Here is a 16,945-nt window from a genome sequence, read left to right as displayed (position 1 = left end):
TGTTTCAAAGGGAAAATGTGTGTGTGGGGGGTGTACTTTGGCCTGTGGACTTTGATCTAGTGTGGGCAGTTGGAAAATTATCCCTTTATTGAGTTTGTACTGCATGAAAGCTTCTTATTAGGTGAAGGAAGGAGGAACAATTTTGTGTACTGTCACGTAATAAAGCCGCATGTTGAGTACTGTGTACAGTTCTGATTGTCATATCTCCATTATATTTATGTGATTGGATTGTTCTTCAAAATGGTCTTTGCCATCGTACTTGTAGACAGATGCTTTTCTGTTTTCCACCAGTAAAAAAGGTTACATCAAGTATTTGAAAGCTATTAATCCGCAAATGAACCTTTTCCGGAGATGGGAAGGCCGTAGATCTAGAGGACATGAATTGAGGTTGAAGGGGGGCAGAGTCAGGACTAATATCAGGAAGTATTTTTTTCACGGAGAGGGTGGTGGATACGTGGAATGCCCTCCCGCGGGAGGTGGTGGAGATGAAAACGTTAATGGAATTCGAACATGCGTGGGATAAACACAAAGGAATCCTGTTTAGAAGGAATGGATCCACGGAATCTTAGCGGAAATTAGGTGGCGACGCCGGTAATTGGGAAACAAAACGGGAGGTGGGCAGACTTCTACGGTCTATGCCCTGATCGTGATTGAATAGATATGGATGGCCTGGAGTGTAAATTTTAAGGGGCTTTGACATTAGCTTCAGAACTTTTAGTACAAGAAGAGTGCTGGGCAGACTTCTACGGTCTGTGCCCTGAGAATGACAAGGACAAATCAAACTCAGGTATACATAGAAGCTATTACATACCATGTAAAATGAGTTTGTTGTTGGGCAGACTGGATGGACCGTACAGGTCTTTTTCTGCCGTCACCTACTATGTTACTGTGTAAAGTCTTTGCTTAAGTATCAAGCAGCCTTAGCTTTGGAATTCATTGCCATTCCATCTTAGATTACTTACTGATTTATTCAGTGTTTAGGAAAAATCTGAAAACATTTTTATTTCATAAATATCTGTGATTTGTAAATATATTTCAGCCATTCCCAACCCAGCCTTCGAGGCACACCGTTCCATCGGGGTTTTCAGGATATCCACAATGGATATGCATGAGTTAGATTTGCATTCAATTGAGGCAGTACATGCAAATCTTGCTTATTCATATTCATTGTGGATATCCTGAAAACCCGATGGGACTGGGTTGGGGTATATTTGTTGATTCCTGGAATGTTGTTCATCCAGCCTTCTTAATTTGTGTCATCCGCATAGAGGTGTAGAAAGAAGGCCATTTTCAAAAAAGAAAAACATCTGTCTCTTTTTTTTTTTTTTAATACTGTTTAGAACATGGTTTTTTGTGCATTGGATGTTTTGTTTTTTGGTCCTTTTTCTGAAAAAAAAAAAAGCCTGAATATACAGTGGTGGAAATAAGTATTTGATCCCTTGCTGATTTTGTAAGTTTGCCCACTGACAAAGACATGAGCAGCCCATAATTGAAGGGTAGGTTATTGGTAACAGTGAGAGATAGCACATCACAAATTAAATCCGGAAAATCACATTGTGGAAAGTATATGAATTTATTTGCATTCTGCAGAGGGAAATAAGTATTTAATCCCTCTGGCAAACAAGACCTAATACTTGGTGGCAAAACCCTTGTTGGCAAGCACAGCGGTCAGACGTCTTCTGTAGTTGATGATGAGGTTTGCACACATGTCAGGAGGAATTTTGGTCCACTCCTCTTTGCAGATCATCTCTAAATCATTAAGAGTTCTGGGCTGTCGCTTGGCAACTCGCAGCTTCAGCTCCCTCCATAAGTTTTCAATGGGATTAAGGTCTGGTGACTGGCTAGGCCACTCCATGACCCTAATGTGCTTCTTCCTGAGCCACTCCTTTGTTGCCTTGGCTGTATGTTTTGGGTCATTGTCGTGCTGGAAGACCCAGCCACGACCCATTTTTAAGGCCCTGGCGGAGGGAAGGAGGTTGTCACTCAGAATTGTACGGTACATGGCCCCATCCATTCTCCCATTGATGCGGTGAAGTAGTCCTGTGCCCTTAGCAGAGAAACACCCCCAAAACATAACATTTCCACCTCCATGCTTGACAGTGGGGACGGTGTTCTTTGGGTCATAGGCAGCATTTCTCTTCCTCCAAACACGGCGAGTTGAGTTCATGCCAAAGAGCTCAATTTTTGTCTCATCTGACCACAGCACCTTCTCCCAATCACTCTCGGCATCATCCAGGTGTTCACTGGCAAACTTCAGACGGGCCGTCACATGTGCCTTCCGGAGCAGGGGGACCTTGCGGGCACTGCAGGATTGCAATCCGTTATGTCGTAATGTGTTACCAATGGTTTTCGTGGTGACAGTGGTCCCAGCTGCCTTGAGATCATTGACAAGTTCCCCCCTTGTAGTTGTAGGCTGATTTCTAACCTTCCTTATGATCAAGGATACCCCACGAGGTGAGATTTTGCGTGGAGCCCCAGATCTTTGTCGATTGACAGTCATTTTGTATTTCTTCCATTTTCTTACTATGGCACCAACAGTTGTCTCCTTCTCGCCCAGCGTCTTACTGATGGTTTTGTAGCCCATTCCAGCCTTGTGCAGGTGTATGATCTTGTCCCTGACATCCTTAGACAGCTCCTTGCTCTTGGCCATTTTGTAGAGGTTAGAGTCTGACTGATTCACTGAGTCTGTGGACAGGTGTCTTTCATACAGGTGACCATTGCCGACAGCTGTCTGTCATGCAGGTAACGAGTTGATTTGGAGCATCTACCTGGTCTGTAGGGGCCAGATCTCTTACTGGTTGGTGGGGGATCAAATACCCTCAGGGGGAGGAATGCTGGCTTCGGCCTAACCCCTGGTAAGCCTTTCCTCAGCTGAGAGGTACCCACCTCTACCACCGGCTGCCTTTCAGGTGCTGTGGAGGACTTGCAGCTCATCTGCATATCCTTACAGCCTTCTCCGGGGTGACACCCAGGTCCACCCCGATCCACTCAGGGCCTCCGCTCTAGGTGCCCAGCGCTCCCACCAGGTGCTGTGGAGGACTTGCAGCCCTTCTGCATTTCCTCACAGCTGTATCCGGGGTGACTCCAGTTCCACCCCGACCTTCCCAGGGCCTTCTCTCCAAGTGCCCAGAGTTCCCAGGTGCTTTTTGGCTAGGATCAGGCGACCCTCAGGGGGAGGAATGCTGGCTTCGGCCTAACCCCTGGTAAGCCTTTCCTCAGCTGAGAGGTACCCACCTCTACCACCGGCTGCCTTTCAGGTGCTGTGGAGGACTTGCAGCTCGTCTGCATATCCTTACAGCCTTCTCCGGGGTGACACCCAGGTCCACCCCGATCCACTCAGGGCCTCCGCTCTAGGTGCCGCGCGCCTAACGGCGCGCGGGGCATTTTTCTCTTTGTATCTAATCTTTTTCCAGTTGCTAAAGTACCTTAATCGTTTATGGCCCCTATTCACATTCTCTTCCTAGCTCTGTCCCTTCCTAATCTTTTCCCTCACCCCCTACCTCTCTCCGCTACAGGAACTCACTTCCCATCCATTGACTTCATCACCTCACCTTCTCTCCTACCCTCTTCCTCCTTTTTGGCTTTTAATCTCCGTCTCTTTCTTCCCTCCATTTTGCCTTCCCCATTCCACCTAAATACCTCTCGCCTTCGACGCCTTCGTGGCCACACCTCTCCTACTCTCCTCCGCTCTCTTTTACTCCTTCTCTTACTCTCAGCTGGTGACATCAATCCCAATCCTGGCCCTCCTCACCAACTATTATCCAAACTCTACAGATCTCACCGTGACCTCTCTAACCTCATCTCTATTCCTCTACTCCCCTCCTCTTCTCTGCCCTTCTCTTGCGCCCTATGGAATGCCCGCTCTATCTGTAACAAACTCCCCTATATCCAGGACCTCTTTATCTCGCGTCACCTCCATCTGCTCGCCATAACAGAAACCTGGCTCTGCCCTGATGACTCTGCTTCAGTCGCAGCCCTGTGCCATGGCGGTTATCTATTTTCACATACTCCTCGCCCTGCTGGCCGTGGGGGCGGTGTTGGACTACTTCTCTCTCCCTCCTCCAGATTTCAACCCCTTCTTCCACCTCAATCTCACTGTTTTTCCTCCTTTGAAGTCCACTCTATCCGCCTTTTCTCTCCTCTGCCTCTTCGAATAGCGGTCATTTATCGTCCCCCTGATAAGTCCCTTTCATCCTTTCTCAGTGACTTTGATGCCTGGCTTGCCTTCTTCCATGATCCTTCCTCCCCCTCTCTCATCCTTGGTGACTTTAATATTCCTGCTAATGATCCTTCCAACTCTTATATTTCCAAGTTACTCGCTTTAACGTCGTCCTTTAATCTCCAACTATGCTCCACCTCCCCCACTCATCAAAATGGTCACTGTCTTGATCTCATCTTCTCCTCCAACTGTTCACCCTCTAGTTTCCTTGCCTCCGATCTTCCCCTCTCTGATCACCATCTTATAACTTTCACACTTAAATCTCCTCCCTCCCAGTCCCGTCCTATCCTATCTAATTTATCTAGGAATCTTCACGACATTGACCCTTCATCTCTATCCTCCCATGTTTCAAACCTCCTCTCTACTGTGGCACCATCCACGTCTGTCAACGAGGCTGTTTCTTCTTACAACAATACTCTATCCTCTGCCTTAGACACTCTTGCACCTTTGATGACCCGCCCTGTAAGGCGTACAAAACCCCAACCTTGGCTGACTTCTAATATCCGCTACCTACGTTCCTGTACCCGCTCCGCCGAACGCCTCTGGCGGAAATCTCGGGCCCTTGCTGATTTCTTACACTTTAAGTTCATGCTGACCTCCTTCCAATCTGCTCTTTTACGTGCCAAACAGGATTATTATATCCAACTGACCAACTCTCTTGGCTCTAATCCTCGACTTCTCTTCACCACATTGAACTCTCTCCTCAAGGTGCCCCCTCCCCCAACTCCCCCTTCACTATCTCCTCAGACCCTTGCTGAATTCTTTCACAACAAGGTTCAAAAGATAAACCTTGCTTTCTCTACCTCACCAGCTCTCCCTCCACTAGTCCGTTCCCCTCTCTCTCCTTCCCCTCATTCCCTTTCCTCCTTTCCTGAAGTTACTATTGAGGAAACTACACTTCTCCTTTCTTCCTCAAAATGTACCACCTGTTCCTCTGATCCCATTCCCACCCACCTTCTTAATGCCATCTCTCCTACTCTTATTCCTTTTATCTGTCACATTCTCAACCTCTCACTTTCCACTGCGACTGTCCCTGCTGCCTTTAAACATGCTGTGGTCACACCTCTCCTTAAGAAGCCTTCACTTGACCCTACTTGTCCCTCTAATTACCGACCCATCTCCCTCCTTCCTTTTCTCTCCAAATTACTTGAGCGTGCTGTTCACCGCCGCTGCCTTGATTTTCTCTCCTCACATGCTATTCTTGACCCATTACAATCTGGTTTTCGCCCTCTCCACTCAACCGAAACTGCGCTTACTAAAGTCTCCAATGACCTATTACTGGCTAAATCCAGAGGTCAATATTCCATCCTCATTCTTCTTGATCTTTCCGCTGCTTTTGACACTGTCGATCACAGCATACTTCTCGATACCCTGTCCTCACTTGGATTCCAGGGCTCTGTCCTTTCCTGGTTCTCTTCCTACCTCTCCCTCCGCACCTTTAGTGTTCACTCTGGTGGATCCTCTTCTACTTCTATCCCTCTGCCTGTCGGCGTACCCCAGGGTTCTGTTCTTGGTCCCCTCCTCTTTTCTATCTACACTTCTTCCCTTGGTTCATTAATCTCATCCCATGGCTTTTCCTACCACCTCTATGCTGATGACTCCCAAATCTACCTTTCTACCCCTGATATCTCACCTTGCATCCAAACCAAAGTTTCAGCGTGCTTGTCTGACATTGCTGCCTGGATGTCTCAACGCCACCTGAAATTAAATATGACCAAAACCGAGCTTCTCATTTTCCCCCCCAAACCCACCTCCCCGCTCCCCCCATTTTCTATTTCTGTTGATGGCTCTCTCATTCTCCCTGTCTCCTCAGCTCGAAACCTTGGGGTCATCTTTGACTCTTCTCTCTCCTTCTCTGCTCATATCCAGCAGACCGCCAAGACCTGTCGTTTCTTTCTTTACAACATCCGTAAAATCCGCCCCTTTCTTTCCGAGCACTCTACCAAAACCCTCATCCACACCCTTGTCACCTCTCGTTTAGACTACTGCAATCTGCTTCTTGCTGGCCTCCCACTTAGTCACCTCTCCCCTCTCCAGTCAGTTCAAAACTCTGCTGCCCGTCTCATCTTCCGCCAGGGTCGCTTTACTCATACTACCCCTCTCCTCAAGACCCTTCACTGGCTCCCTATCCGTTTTCGCATCCTGTTCAAACTTCTTCTACTAACCTATAAATGTACTCACTCTGCTGCTCCCCAGTATCTCTCCACACTCGTCCTTCCCTACACCCCTTCCCGTGCACTCCGCTCCATGGATAAATCCTTCTTATCTGTTCCCTTCTCCACTACTGCCAACTCCAGACTTCGCGCCTTCTGTCTCGCTGCACCCTACGCCTGGAATAAACTTCCTGAGCCCCTACGTCTTGCCCCATCCTTGGCCACCTTTAAATCTAGACTGAAAACCCACCTCTTTGACATTGCTTTTGACTCGTAACCACTTGTAACCACTCGCCTCCACCTACCCCCTCCTCTCTTCCTTCCCGTTCACATTAATTGATTTGATTTGCTTACTTTATTTATTTTTTGTCTATTAGATTGTAAGCTCTTTGAGCAGGGACTGTCTTTCTTCTATGTTTGTACAGCGCTGCGTATGCCTTGTAGCGCTATAGAAATGCTAAATAGTAGTAGTAGTAGTAGTAGTTATTTCCCTCTGCAGAATGCAAATAAATTCATATACTTTCCACAATGTGATTTTCCGGATTTAATTTGTGATGTGCTATCTCTCACTGTTACCAATAACCTACCCTTCAATTATGGGCTGCTCATGTCTTTGTCAGTGGGCAAACTTACAAAATCAGCAAGGGATCAAATACTTATTTCCACCACTGTATGCAAAACGTAGAGATTCATGAGATGGAGGAGGAACCAGCATTTTTAGTAGCCTGGTCCCCCAGACATCCCAGGAAAGCTAGGGGGCACCCTAGAGGGCACTTCATAAAAATGCTCCCAGGTACACATCTCACCTTTGCTCCCTTAACTTGTCCCCTGAGCCCTCCAAAACCCACCCAAACACACTGTCCCCTACTGTATACCACTATAATAGCCCTTATGGGTGAAGGGGGGCACCTATATTTATTTATTTAACACATTTATATCCCACATTTTCCCACTTAAATACAGGCTCAATGTGGCTTACACAATACCGGAGAGGCAGGCTCCGGTTCGATAAAATACAAATAACACAATATAGTAATCAACTTGAAAGAAACATAAGTATGGAGCAACAAAGAAATAAAGACGGGGTGGTGATAGAAGTCCAATACGGTCCATAGCTTTTCTGTGTCGCAGGAAGTAGAAAGTTAATTTGGGTCAGGGGGATAGGCCTTCTTAAGTTGGTTTTCAGTAATTTCCTGAAGTTAAGATGGTTATGAATAGATCTGAAGGTTTTGGGCAGAGTGTTCCACAGTTGTGTACTTATGTAGGAAAAGCTGGATGCATACGTTGATTTGTATCTAAGACCATTGCAGTTTGGATAATGCAAATTTAAGTAAGTACGGGATAGGCCGGTACTGTTTCTGGGTACAGTAGGGTTTTGGTGACCTTGGAAGGGGTCACAGTTTCCACCACAAGTGTGACAGGTAGAGGGAGATAGGGACCTGGGTCCCTCACTGTGTACTGCACCAACTACTACATTCTGCTCTAATAGGCCTGACTTTAACATCTGCCTCTGTCATCGTGGTTGGTAAGTCGCATGTTTTGGGGTCATTTTGAGCACATTTTTGTGCCATTTGTTCTGAAAACAGGTTTAGACCAAAACGTCTTGGTTTTAGTCCTGATGTTTTGTTCCATTACGGCTGTGAAACGTCCAAGTGTTATCCTTAATCCTGCCCTTGAAATGCCTCTGACACGCCCCCTTGTGATTTGAACGCACTTCTAACTGACTGGGGGGGGGGTACCGGTAGCGGTGACCTCGGGGGGGGGGGAGGGGGCAGCGGCGACCTCGGGGGGGGGGGGGGGGCCTTGGAAAACCCCCATTCCAATAGTAGCCCATTTTAACGGGCTCAACGTCTAGTTTTAAATAAATAAACAAAAGCAAAAACAGTTCCTAGAGTTTCTCCTTAACAAAACTCACATATGTTTGCGTATATATGGGGATCTCCCCCAAAATACCCCATCTTCTTAAAACCAGTGCGTATTTCCTAGTAAAAAAGGTGCCGGTACTCAAATGCTAGGCTACTCTTCAGGGGTGGGGTAATCACTGAGGGACCCACCCCACAATAGCCAGGCCCCCTGCAACCGGTCACAGAATGTATGACAAGGCAGAATTGGTGTGTAGGGCCTGAGCTCTTTCATTAAAACTTGGGGTCCATGGGTCAATTTTAGCAGACAACGGAAAAGGTGCCGGTACTCAGTGCCCCCCCCCCCAAGTACCCCCTCAAAAAAAGCCCTGCTTAAAACTCTATTTGATGCGAGTAGGATACCAACGTAAGTCACGTATTCACACGCACACCAATCTTGTAATCCTTTCCTTAGAAAAGTAGGCTAAGGAGGGAGCGCTCAGCCAGTCTGATTTCTGACTCAGTCAACATGGCCACTACCTGTAAGCTCACTCCAGCCTCACCGCTAGAGCCTACCAGCAACTCCTCTGCTCCACTGTTGGCTGCAGAGGAACATTTTCTCGCAGCAGAAATGGTTATATTTATGCGGCTCCATTTTCAGCTCCTACAATCGTGGCTCATTGCAAGACTTGTCTCTGTTGTATCCAAGGTCATAATCATGACTGTTCTATAAAACCTCATGTAGCAGGATGTGATTTAGTACAAAAAAAACAGAAGAAACCAGTCTTCGCAAGGAAACCAACAAGAAACAAAACAGCAAAGATGACCAACAAAAACAAAAAATATAAAAATAAAAATAAAATCTCTCTATATAAAAGGCAACACCAACGTTCTATGAAGCCTCCAGCCGGAAGTGTGAAGGGGGCGAGATATCCGGTTTCCCTACGAGTGTCTGCCCCGCCCTCTCTGTAACACAGTCAGTGAAGGAAAACAGCAGAGCACGAAATCAAATCGCTGGCTCTGTAACAGTGAAGGACTCAGAGGGGGGAGGGGAGAGAGGCCAGAGGGCAGGGACGCACACACTCCCACATGCACACAGAAGAAAACATTGCTAGCCCCCGTTTCATTTGCATCAGAAACGGGGCTTTTTAGAGCACGAAATCAAATCGCTGGCTCTGTAACAGTGAAGGACTCAGAGGGGGGAGGGGAGAGAGGCCAGAGGGCAGGGACACACACACTCCCACATGCACACAGAAGAAAACATTGCTAGCCCCCGTTTCATTTGCATCAGAAACGGGGCTTTTTAGAGCACGAAATCAAATCGCTGGCTCTGTAACAGTGAAGGACTCAGAGGGGGGAGGGGAGAGAGGCCAGAGGGCAGGGACACACACACTCCCACATGCACACAGAAGAAAACATTGCTAGCCCCCGTTTCATTTGCATCAGAAACGGGGCTTTTTAGAGCACGAAATCAAATCGCTGGCTCTGTAACAGTGAAGGACTCAGAGGGGGGAGGGGAGAGAGGCCAGAGGGCAGGGACATACACACTCCCACATGCACACAGAAGAAAACATTGCTAGCCCCCGTTTCATTTGCATCAGAAACGGGGCATTTTAGAGCACGAAATCAAATCGCTGGCTCTGTAACAGTGAAGGACTCAGAGGGGGGAGGGGAGAGAGGCCAGAGGGCAGAGACACACACACTCCCACATGCACACAGAAGAAAACATTGCTAGCCCCCGTTTCATTTGCATCAGAAACGGGGCTTTTTAGAGCACGAAATCAAATCGCTGGCTCTGTAACAGTGAAGGACTCAGAGGGGGGAGGGGAGAGAGGCCAGAGGGCAGGGACACACACACTCCCACATGCACACAGAAGAAAACATTGCTAGCCCCCGTTTCATTTGCATCAGAAACGGGGCTTTTTAGAGCACGAAATCAAATCGCTGGCTCTGTAACAGTGAAGGACTCAGAGGGGGGAGGGGAGAGAGGCCAGAGGGCAGGGACATACACACTCCCACATGCACACAGAAGAAAACATTGCTAGCCCCCGTTTCATTTGCATCAGAAACGGGGCATTTTAGAGCACGAAATCAAATCGCTGGCTCTGTAACAGTGAAGGACTCAGAGGGGGGAGGGGAGAGAGGCCAGAGGGCAGAGACACACACACTCCCACATGCACACAGAAGAAAACATTGCTAGCCCCCGTTTCATTTGCATCAGAAACGGGGCTTTTTTACTAGTATATATATAAAAAATGTCAAAATTTAAAATTAATCATAAAATATGTATTTAAAAGATGAATCCATCAAAATCAAAAAATTACATAAAAAAGACGACACTTTGGATGTAAAAATGAAGAATCAACTTTATTAGCCAAAATGTAGCAGGGAAAAAGGGACTCCCTTTTTCCCTGCTACATTTTGGCTAATAAAGTTCCTTGCGAAGACTGCTAAAATTGACCCATGGACCCCAAGTTTGATTTTGCAGGATGTGATTTGTCATGCAAATTTATATGCATTCTTACTCCACTGCTAGTATAAAACCCAGAATGCAAAACCCTACCAAAATTGGTCAAAACATGTTCCAGATGAGATGAACAAACAGATGAAGAGGAATCCAGTAAAACTTATATGGAAATATAATGTTTAATTTTTACAAAATATTTCTAAAAGGCAAGGAAAAGACCTCAAAACGCCCGACCGCTTACTTTCAATTTTTGGCGGCTTTAACTGGGGGCGTGGTGTTCATCACTGGTCATAAAAACCTGGCTTCAAACAATTACTTCAACTTTTAATTTATTTCCAAAAAGATTTTAGCAAATTTATTCTTTTTCGTAAAATTTTTTTAAAAATATATTAACAATCTCAATGCTAACTTCAAATTTTATTTGGTTCACAAAAACCTTTACCAATTCTTATGAAATGCTATGAAGCAGCTATTTTCATAAATAAAGTAAAGTCGAGCACTTATCTGTTGCCCGACGGTGGCCCCACCCGTTTCGCTTACAGGCTTTTTCAAGGGCTGTGCTTCGACAGAGAAAGCATTGAGAAAATTTTTTTACTCTCTCTTGTTCTGATCATGGCTTAGTGCTTTGGCCCTTCCATTGTGTTGCATCCCATAATAGCATGTACCCCATATCCCACTGAATACTAAACATGCACCAGAGGCCAGGATAATAGCTTGCCACATGGCATGGGCACACAAATGTTCCCATGCCATGCACATTACCTCTCTGCCATCCGCGTCAGGCTCAAACTAAGCTGCCTTGTTTGAAATCAAAAAACACAGAGCACATCCCTGTGCAAACATGTAATCAACTGCAGTAGAGGTGCCAAGCTACCTGTCTCCAAGAGGGAGATTTTACAGCACTCCTGATGTCTCAATTCTGATGCACTATGCTGATTTCAATGAGTAGAATCAGGGACTTAAAATACCACACTGCTTTGTGATGTAATCCAATGTGGCCTAATGGTTAGTGCAGCGGGCTTTGATCCTGGCAACCTGGGTTCAATTCCCACTGCAGCTCCCTGTGACCTTGGACAAGTCACCTTAACCCTTCATTGCCCCAAGTACAAAAACTTAGTACCTTCATATAATGTGTACAGCACTGCATACATCTAATAATAGTTGTAGAAATAGTAAAACCAGAACTGTCCAAAAGGTCTCCCTCCTTGAACTGGGTGTAGAGAGCCAGCTACCTCTGCAACTTGAACTGGAGAATAGTAGAAATAGTAAATGGTTTAACAGCTTATAGTTCACTTTAAAAAGTTCACTTTAAAAGCACAGTTCCTGCATAGTTAATGTTTTACAGAGAGGTGGAATTCAGGAAAAGGATCACGGTTGTTTATTCAGGCATTTTAAAACAGAGAAGCTTTACTAATGCAGGGTTGCCATGACTAGGGAGATGTACAGGAGACACCAATGCAGGTATGCATAATGCAACTTCCGATCCCAATAAATTATGTACTAAGAGCCTGTTTTTCCATAGAGCAGCAGGAGGACAAAACAGCTAAACAAGTGGGGATATGTAGAAAACCAGGAAAGTTTAATCTGACATAAAGGGGATTTATTCCCTGTTTCCTGTGGTCCTCTTCGTCCTTTCTTGTCCACAGACCTGATTGGATGGGGTTTTCCTCTGTATTCTGTGCATCATCCTGGGGGGGGGGAGGATGACACACCCACCTCTGTTATGCTGCATCTTGGAGATCATTCGTCCCCACACCCACTGCTGTAACACTGCAACCTGAATACTTTTAATGAATATTCATTGAATGTATTTCCATGTACTGCTTCCATTGTGTGCAAATGTATGTTGAGAGCAATTTTCAAATGGATTCTCTGCATACAAATCAGTATTTTCTGGCTCCCAGTGCTCTGCAGGTAAAAATGTGTGCTACCGACAGCATGTTCACTTTTCTCCGGTGGAGTGAGTGTGGAGGACTGGAACAGGCCACATAAAATAAGTATGGGGATTCCAGTACTTTATTAATGTGTATTATTCATCTTTGTTATTTGTGATGACACCTATTCACTAATAACCCCTTAGCAGGGCTTGCAGATTTGATAAATAGACCCCTTAGGTCAGGCTTTCCTAAACCTGTCTTGGGGATTCCACTGCCAGTCTGGTGCCCAGGATACCCAAAGTGAATATGCCTAAGATAAATGTACGCTCATTGGAGACTCAGTAATGCAAATTTATTTCATGCATATTCACTGTGAATATTCAGAATCTCTGGCTTGTTGCAAAACCCTGCCTTAGTGTCATGTCCCCTACCTCAACGCACGCGGCGTCCTCGGGCTGCTTGGGGTCCCGTTGACACGCACACTTGACTGGCATAGCCCTGAGCCATGTGTGTGTAGTTCTTCTCTGGCTGCAGGCTCCTTGATTGCTTTGCTTCCATGCACCTGGGTCTGCTGTCTCCAGTGGCGTAGCCACAAGTGGGCCTGGGTGGGCCAGGGCCCACCCACTTAGGGCTCAGGCCCACCCAACAGTAGCACATGGTAATGAAAATGCTGCTCTCCACAATACTGACACCTTCGCATGCTCAGTTTTCAGCGCATGCCTGCTGCAGACTACCAAGGTGGAGACTGGAGAGAAGCATTTTCCCACCAGCTGAGATATTTCTTTGATGTGGGGGTGGGGGAGAGAACATTTGATGCCCACCCACTTCTTGCCTAGGCCCACCCAAAATCTGGCTGTCTCTCTGCCTGGCTTCCAGGTTCCTTGATTGCTTTGCTTCCACCCACCTGGATCTGCTCTTCCTCTGCCTGGCTTCCTTTGCTTCTCTCCTATTGGTCTTCCGGTTCCTCCTTCCCCTGCTCTTGTCCTATGGCTGTGCTCCTCCCTGCTGGTCCCTGCTGATGTCAGGCGCCAGCACTTTATCAGCTGAGCTCTTCCTGGACTCCATGCTTTGGCTTCTACTTTGGTAGGTGTTACTTGCTCAGTAGTGTGCTTCTTCTCTACTTTGTCCCTCGTTGCTGACTTTGCCTGTACTTGGATTACTCTCTTGACCTGCTGCCTGCCTACTGACTTTGCCTGTGCCTGGATTACTCTCTTGCCGGCTGCCTGCCTACTGACTTTGCCTGTACCTGGATTACTCCCCTGCCTGCTGCCTGCCTGTTAACATTGCCTGTACCTGGATCACTGTTTTGCCTGCTGCCTGTCTGGCTGTCATGTTCACCACCCCGCTTCCTGCTCCGTCTCGTAAGCCTTGCAGGCCACCCGCACCTAGGGGCTCAACCTCTGGGGAACGGCGGTCAGCGCAGGTGAAACCTGGGGTTGTCCGGCTGCCAAGCAGAACCAGGTCCGAGTACCTGGCTCAGCAGCGCTCTACTTGGTACAAGAACTCACAAGTCTGACACTTAGGCACCTACTTCTACGCAAATGAGCACAAGTCAACGTTTAAGCTCCTAAGTTTTAAGCACCTAAATTTAGGGAAGATTTCAGCTGGAAACTTAAGTTCCTAAGGAGAACTGAAAATGGCCTAAATTTAGGGTCTTATAACTTAGACACCTAAATGAAGGGCTAAGCCCCTTTTGAAAATTGACACCTGTATTTTTAGTTGTTGGCCAGAAAAAAACAATTTAAGGTAAACAGCTGGGGCTTGATTTTATAATAGGTTGTCCATGTGAGTCATCCAAAAAGATGCTTATTTATATAAAGCAAGCACCATTGAGGTAGAGGAACCAGGACCCAATATGAAAAGTCACAAAGGAAGCAAGAGAGTAGGGTGTCTGATGGCACTTGCAACCCAAGGAACAAAACAAAAGAAGTCAAATCCAGTCCAATCTAAGACTCAATATGGTGCCATGTTTCGGTGTTTCCATGAGAAAATAGCATTCAGTTGTCTGTCTCGGCAGAACATAGACTATGCTCTGTCAAGCCTTTTTACTACTGGTAGCCTTCATAAGGCAAGCATTTTATTTTTTATATACAAAGAGCTCCTTTGTTTTTCTGTTCTAACATCAGACAACTTGAACGCTGTATCCTCACATAACGCCTGACGCAAACGGAAAATGCAAAACTACTACTACTACTACTATTTAGCATTTCTATAGCGCTACAAGGCATACGCAGCGCTGCACAAACATAGAAGAAAGACAGTCCCTGCTCAAAGAGCTTACAATCTAATAGACAAAAAATAAATAAAGTAAGCAAATCAAATCAATTAATGTGAACGGGAAGGAAGAGAGGAGGGTAGGTGGAGGCAAGTGGTTACAAGTGGTTACGAGTCAAAAGTAATGTTAAAGAGGTGGGCTTTCAGTCTAGATTTAAAGGTGGCCAAGGATGGGGCAAGATGTAGGGGCTCAGGAAGTTTATTCCAGGCGTAGGGTGCAGCGAGACAGAAGGCGCGAAGTCTGGAGTTGGCAGTAGTGGAGAAGGGAACAGATAAGAAGGATTTATCCATGGAGCGGAGTGCATGGGAAGGGGTGTAGGGAAGGACGAGTGTGGAGAGATACTGGGGAGCAGCAGAATGAGTACATTTATAGGTTAGTAGAAGAAGTTTGAACAGGATGCGAAAACGGATAGGGAGCCAGTGAAGCGACTTGAGGAGAGGGGTAGTATGAGTAAAGCGACCCTGGCGGAAGACGAGATGGGCAGCAGAGTTTTGAACCGACTGGAGAGGGGAGAGGTGACTAAGTGGGAGGCCAGCAAGAAGCAGATTGCAGTAGTCTAAACGAGAGGTGACAAGGGTGTGGATTAATGGACTATTTTGGACTCTTTTTCCTTTCCCTTTTCCCTCCTTTCAACTTGTTCTGCTACACTCTCTGTTTACCACAGTATATTGTAATTGATTAATAACCGGGTTGGCGGTTGCCTTCTCGGTTTAATGTGAGCCACATTGAGCCTGCAAACATGTGGGAAAATGTGGGGTATAAATGTGACAAAATAAATTAAAATAAAACAGGTTTTACGTGCGGATAAATCTTAATAAAAGTACTCCCTTTCTTTTCAAGTAAGAGTTGGAGGCACAGAGAGAAACCTAGGAAAGCCTTTGAAGTCTTGTCCTGGGATGGAGGTCCTGCTATGATAGGTTGATGTGTAATAGAGTGTATTTGTGGGAGAAGTACTTAAACCCAGAGTCAAATTTTCTTTACTTTCTTCTTCTATTTTTTTTCAGAGCTCGGACTTGTTTGAAATGATTGAAAAGATGCAGGTGAGTTATCTTCGTATATGTTACATAGAACTATTTCAATCCAACTGCGCCAGCTAAATTCCTCATAAAATCCACTTGCTATGTCTCAGCTCCAAGGGTTTTGTCTTGGGTCCTTGTTCCCTTAATGTAATTATTATTATTTTTATTCCGTTTATCCTTGCCCCAAAGAGCATACTGTCTAAGCATGGGAAGGTTAAGTGTCATGCTGAAGAGTAGTGAAAGACAGACAATGTGGATAGGGAAATGGAGTCAAGGACTGCTCCATTATGTTTTTTTATTGTGTTATGTGTTTAAAATTCTTCTGTACTGCCTGCTAGCCTTAAAAGGGTGAATATTCAGCTAAATGCTCACCGCTGATGGTATTATTCCTAGATATTCAAAGCCAGGACCTGTGCGGGCTTCAGCTTTGAATATCCAGTTATTTTTTAAGCCGGCTAATGCATAGCCACTTAAGTTGATGTTCATCACTTAAGTGGCCATGGTTTACCGTATAAAAATAGGGCGGATTTTTATGTGATCCCATTTATGCGGTAAATGTGACCGCTTAAGTGTTGAATATCAGCACTTAAGCAATGAAGTGCTGACTCCGCCCCCTGGAATGCCCCAACATAGCCGGCTTTGAGTTTGGCGGCGCTAACCGAGATATTCAGTGGCAACTTAGCTGCTAGCCCCGACCAAGAGATTTAACTGGTCGGCGGCCAGCTAAATCACTTTGAATATCGGGACCAAAGAGGCTATCAAAGCGGATTACAGCATTAAAGTCAAACATAAAATTGCTGTTCATCTTCTCCCATTAAAATTCTCCCTATCTGCCTCATAAACGTTATAAGAAAAGACTTTAAATAAATACATCTAGAAGAGAGATGAGGGATATTTATTTATTTATTTTATTGCATTTGTATCCCACATTTTCCCACCTATTTGCGGGCTCAGTGTGGCTTACAATACATTGTAGTGATGGAAGTACAATCTGTTATAACATAATTATGGTTACATTATGAGGCGTTAAGTTAAAACAAAGTCCAGGTATCGTTAAGGAGAATAAAACAATGGAAAAGAACAATAGGAGAACA

At 45.8% G+C, this 16,945-nt stretch overlaps 1 protein-coding gene across 3 annotated transcripts in view; it reads left to right on the top strand.

Annotated features, from left to right (window-relative positions):
* The window catches only part of RAP1GAP (RAP1 GTPase activating protein), a 152,078-nt gene that overhangs the window by 27,424 nt on the left and 107,709 nt on the right, over window positions 1-16,945 (top strand). For 2 of the 3 annotated variants that reach the window (XM_030185566.1, XM_030185563.1), the window contains exon 2: window positions 15,837-15,872. In XM_030185566.1, the coding sequence (XP_030041426.1) occupies window positions 15,855-15,872 (18 nt within the window). In that variant the 5' untranslated portion in view covers window positions 15,837-15,854. Of the gene's footprint in view, window positions 1-12,090; window positions 12,142-15,836; window positions 15,873-16,945 lie in introns of those variants that run through there. The other variant, XM_030185565.1, reaches the window with a different exon arrangement.

This window comes from Microcaecilia unicolor, chromosome 13, assembly GCF_901765095.1.
Source record: "Microcaecilia unicolor chromosome 13, aMicUni1.1, whole genome shotgun sequence".
Classification (NCBI taxonomy): Eukaryota; Metazoa; Chordata; class Amphibia; order Gymnophiona; family Siphonopidae; genus Microcaecilia; species Microcaecilia unicolor.
The sequence above is the reverse complement of the archived record's forward strand: the minus strand, read 5'-3'. Positions and strand labels throughout refer to the sequence as shown.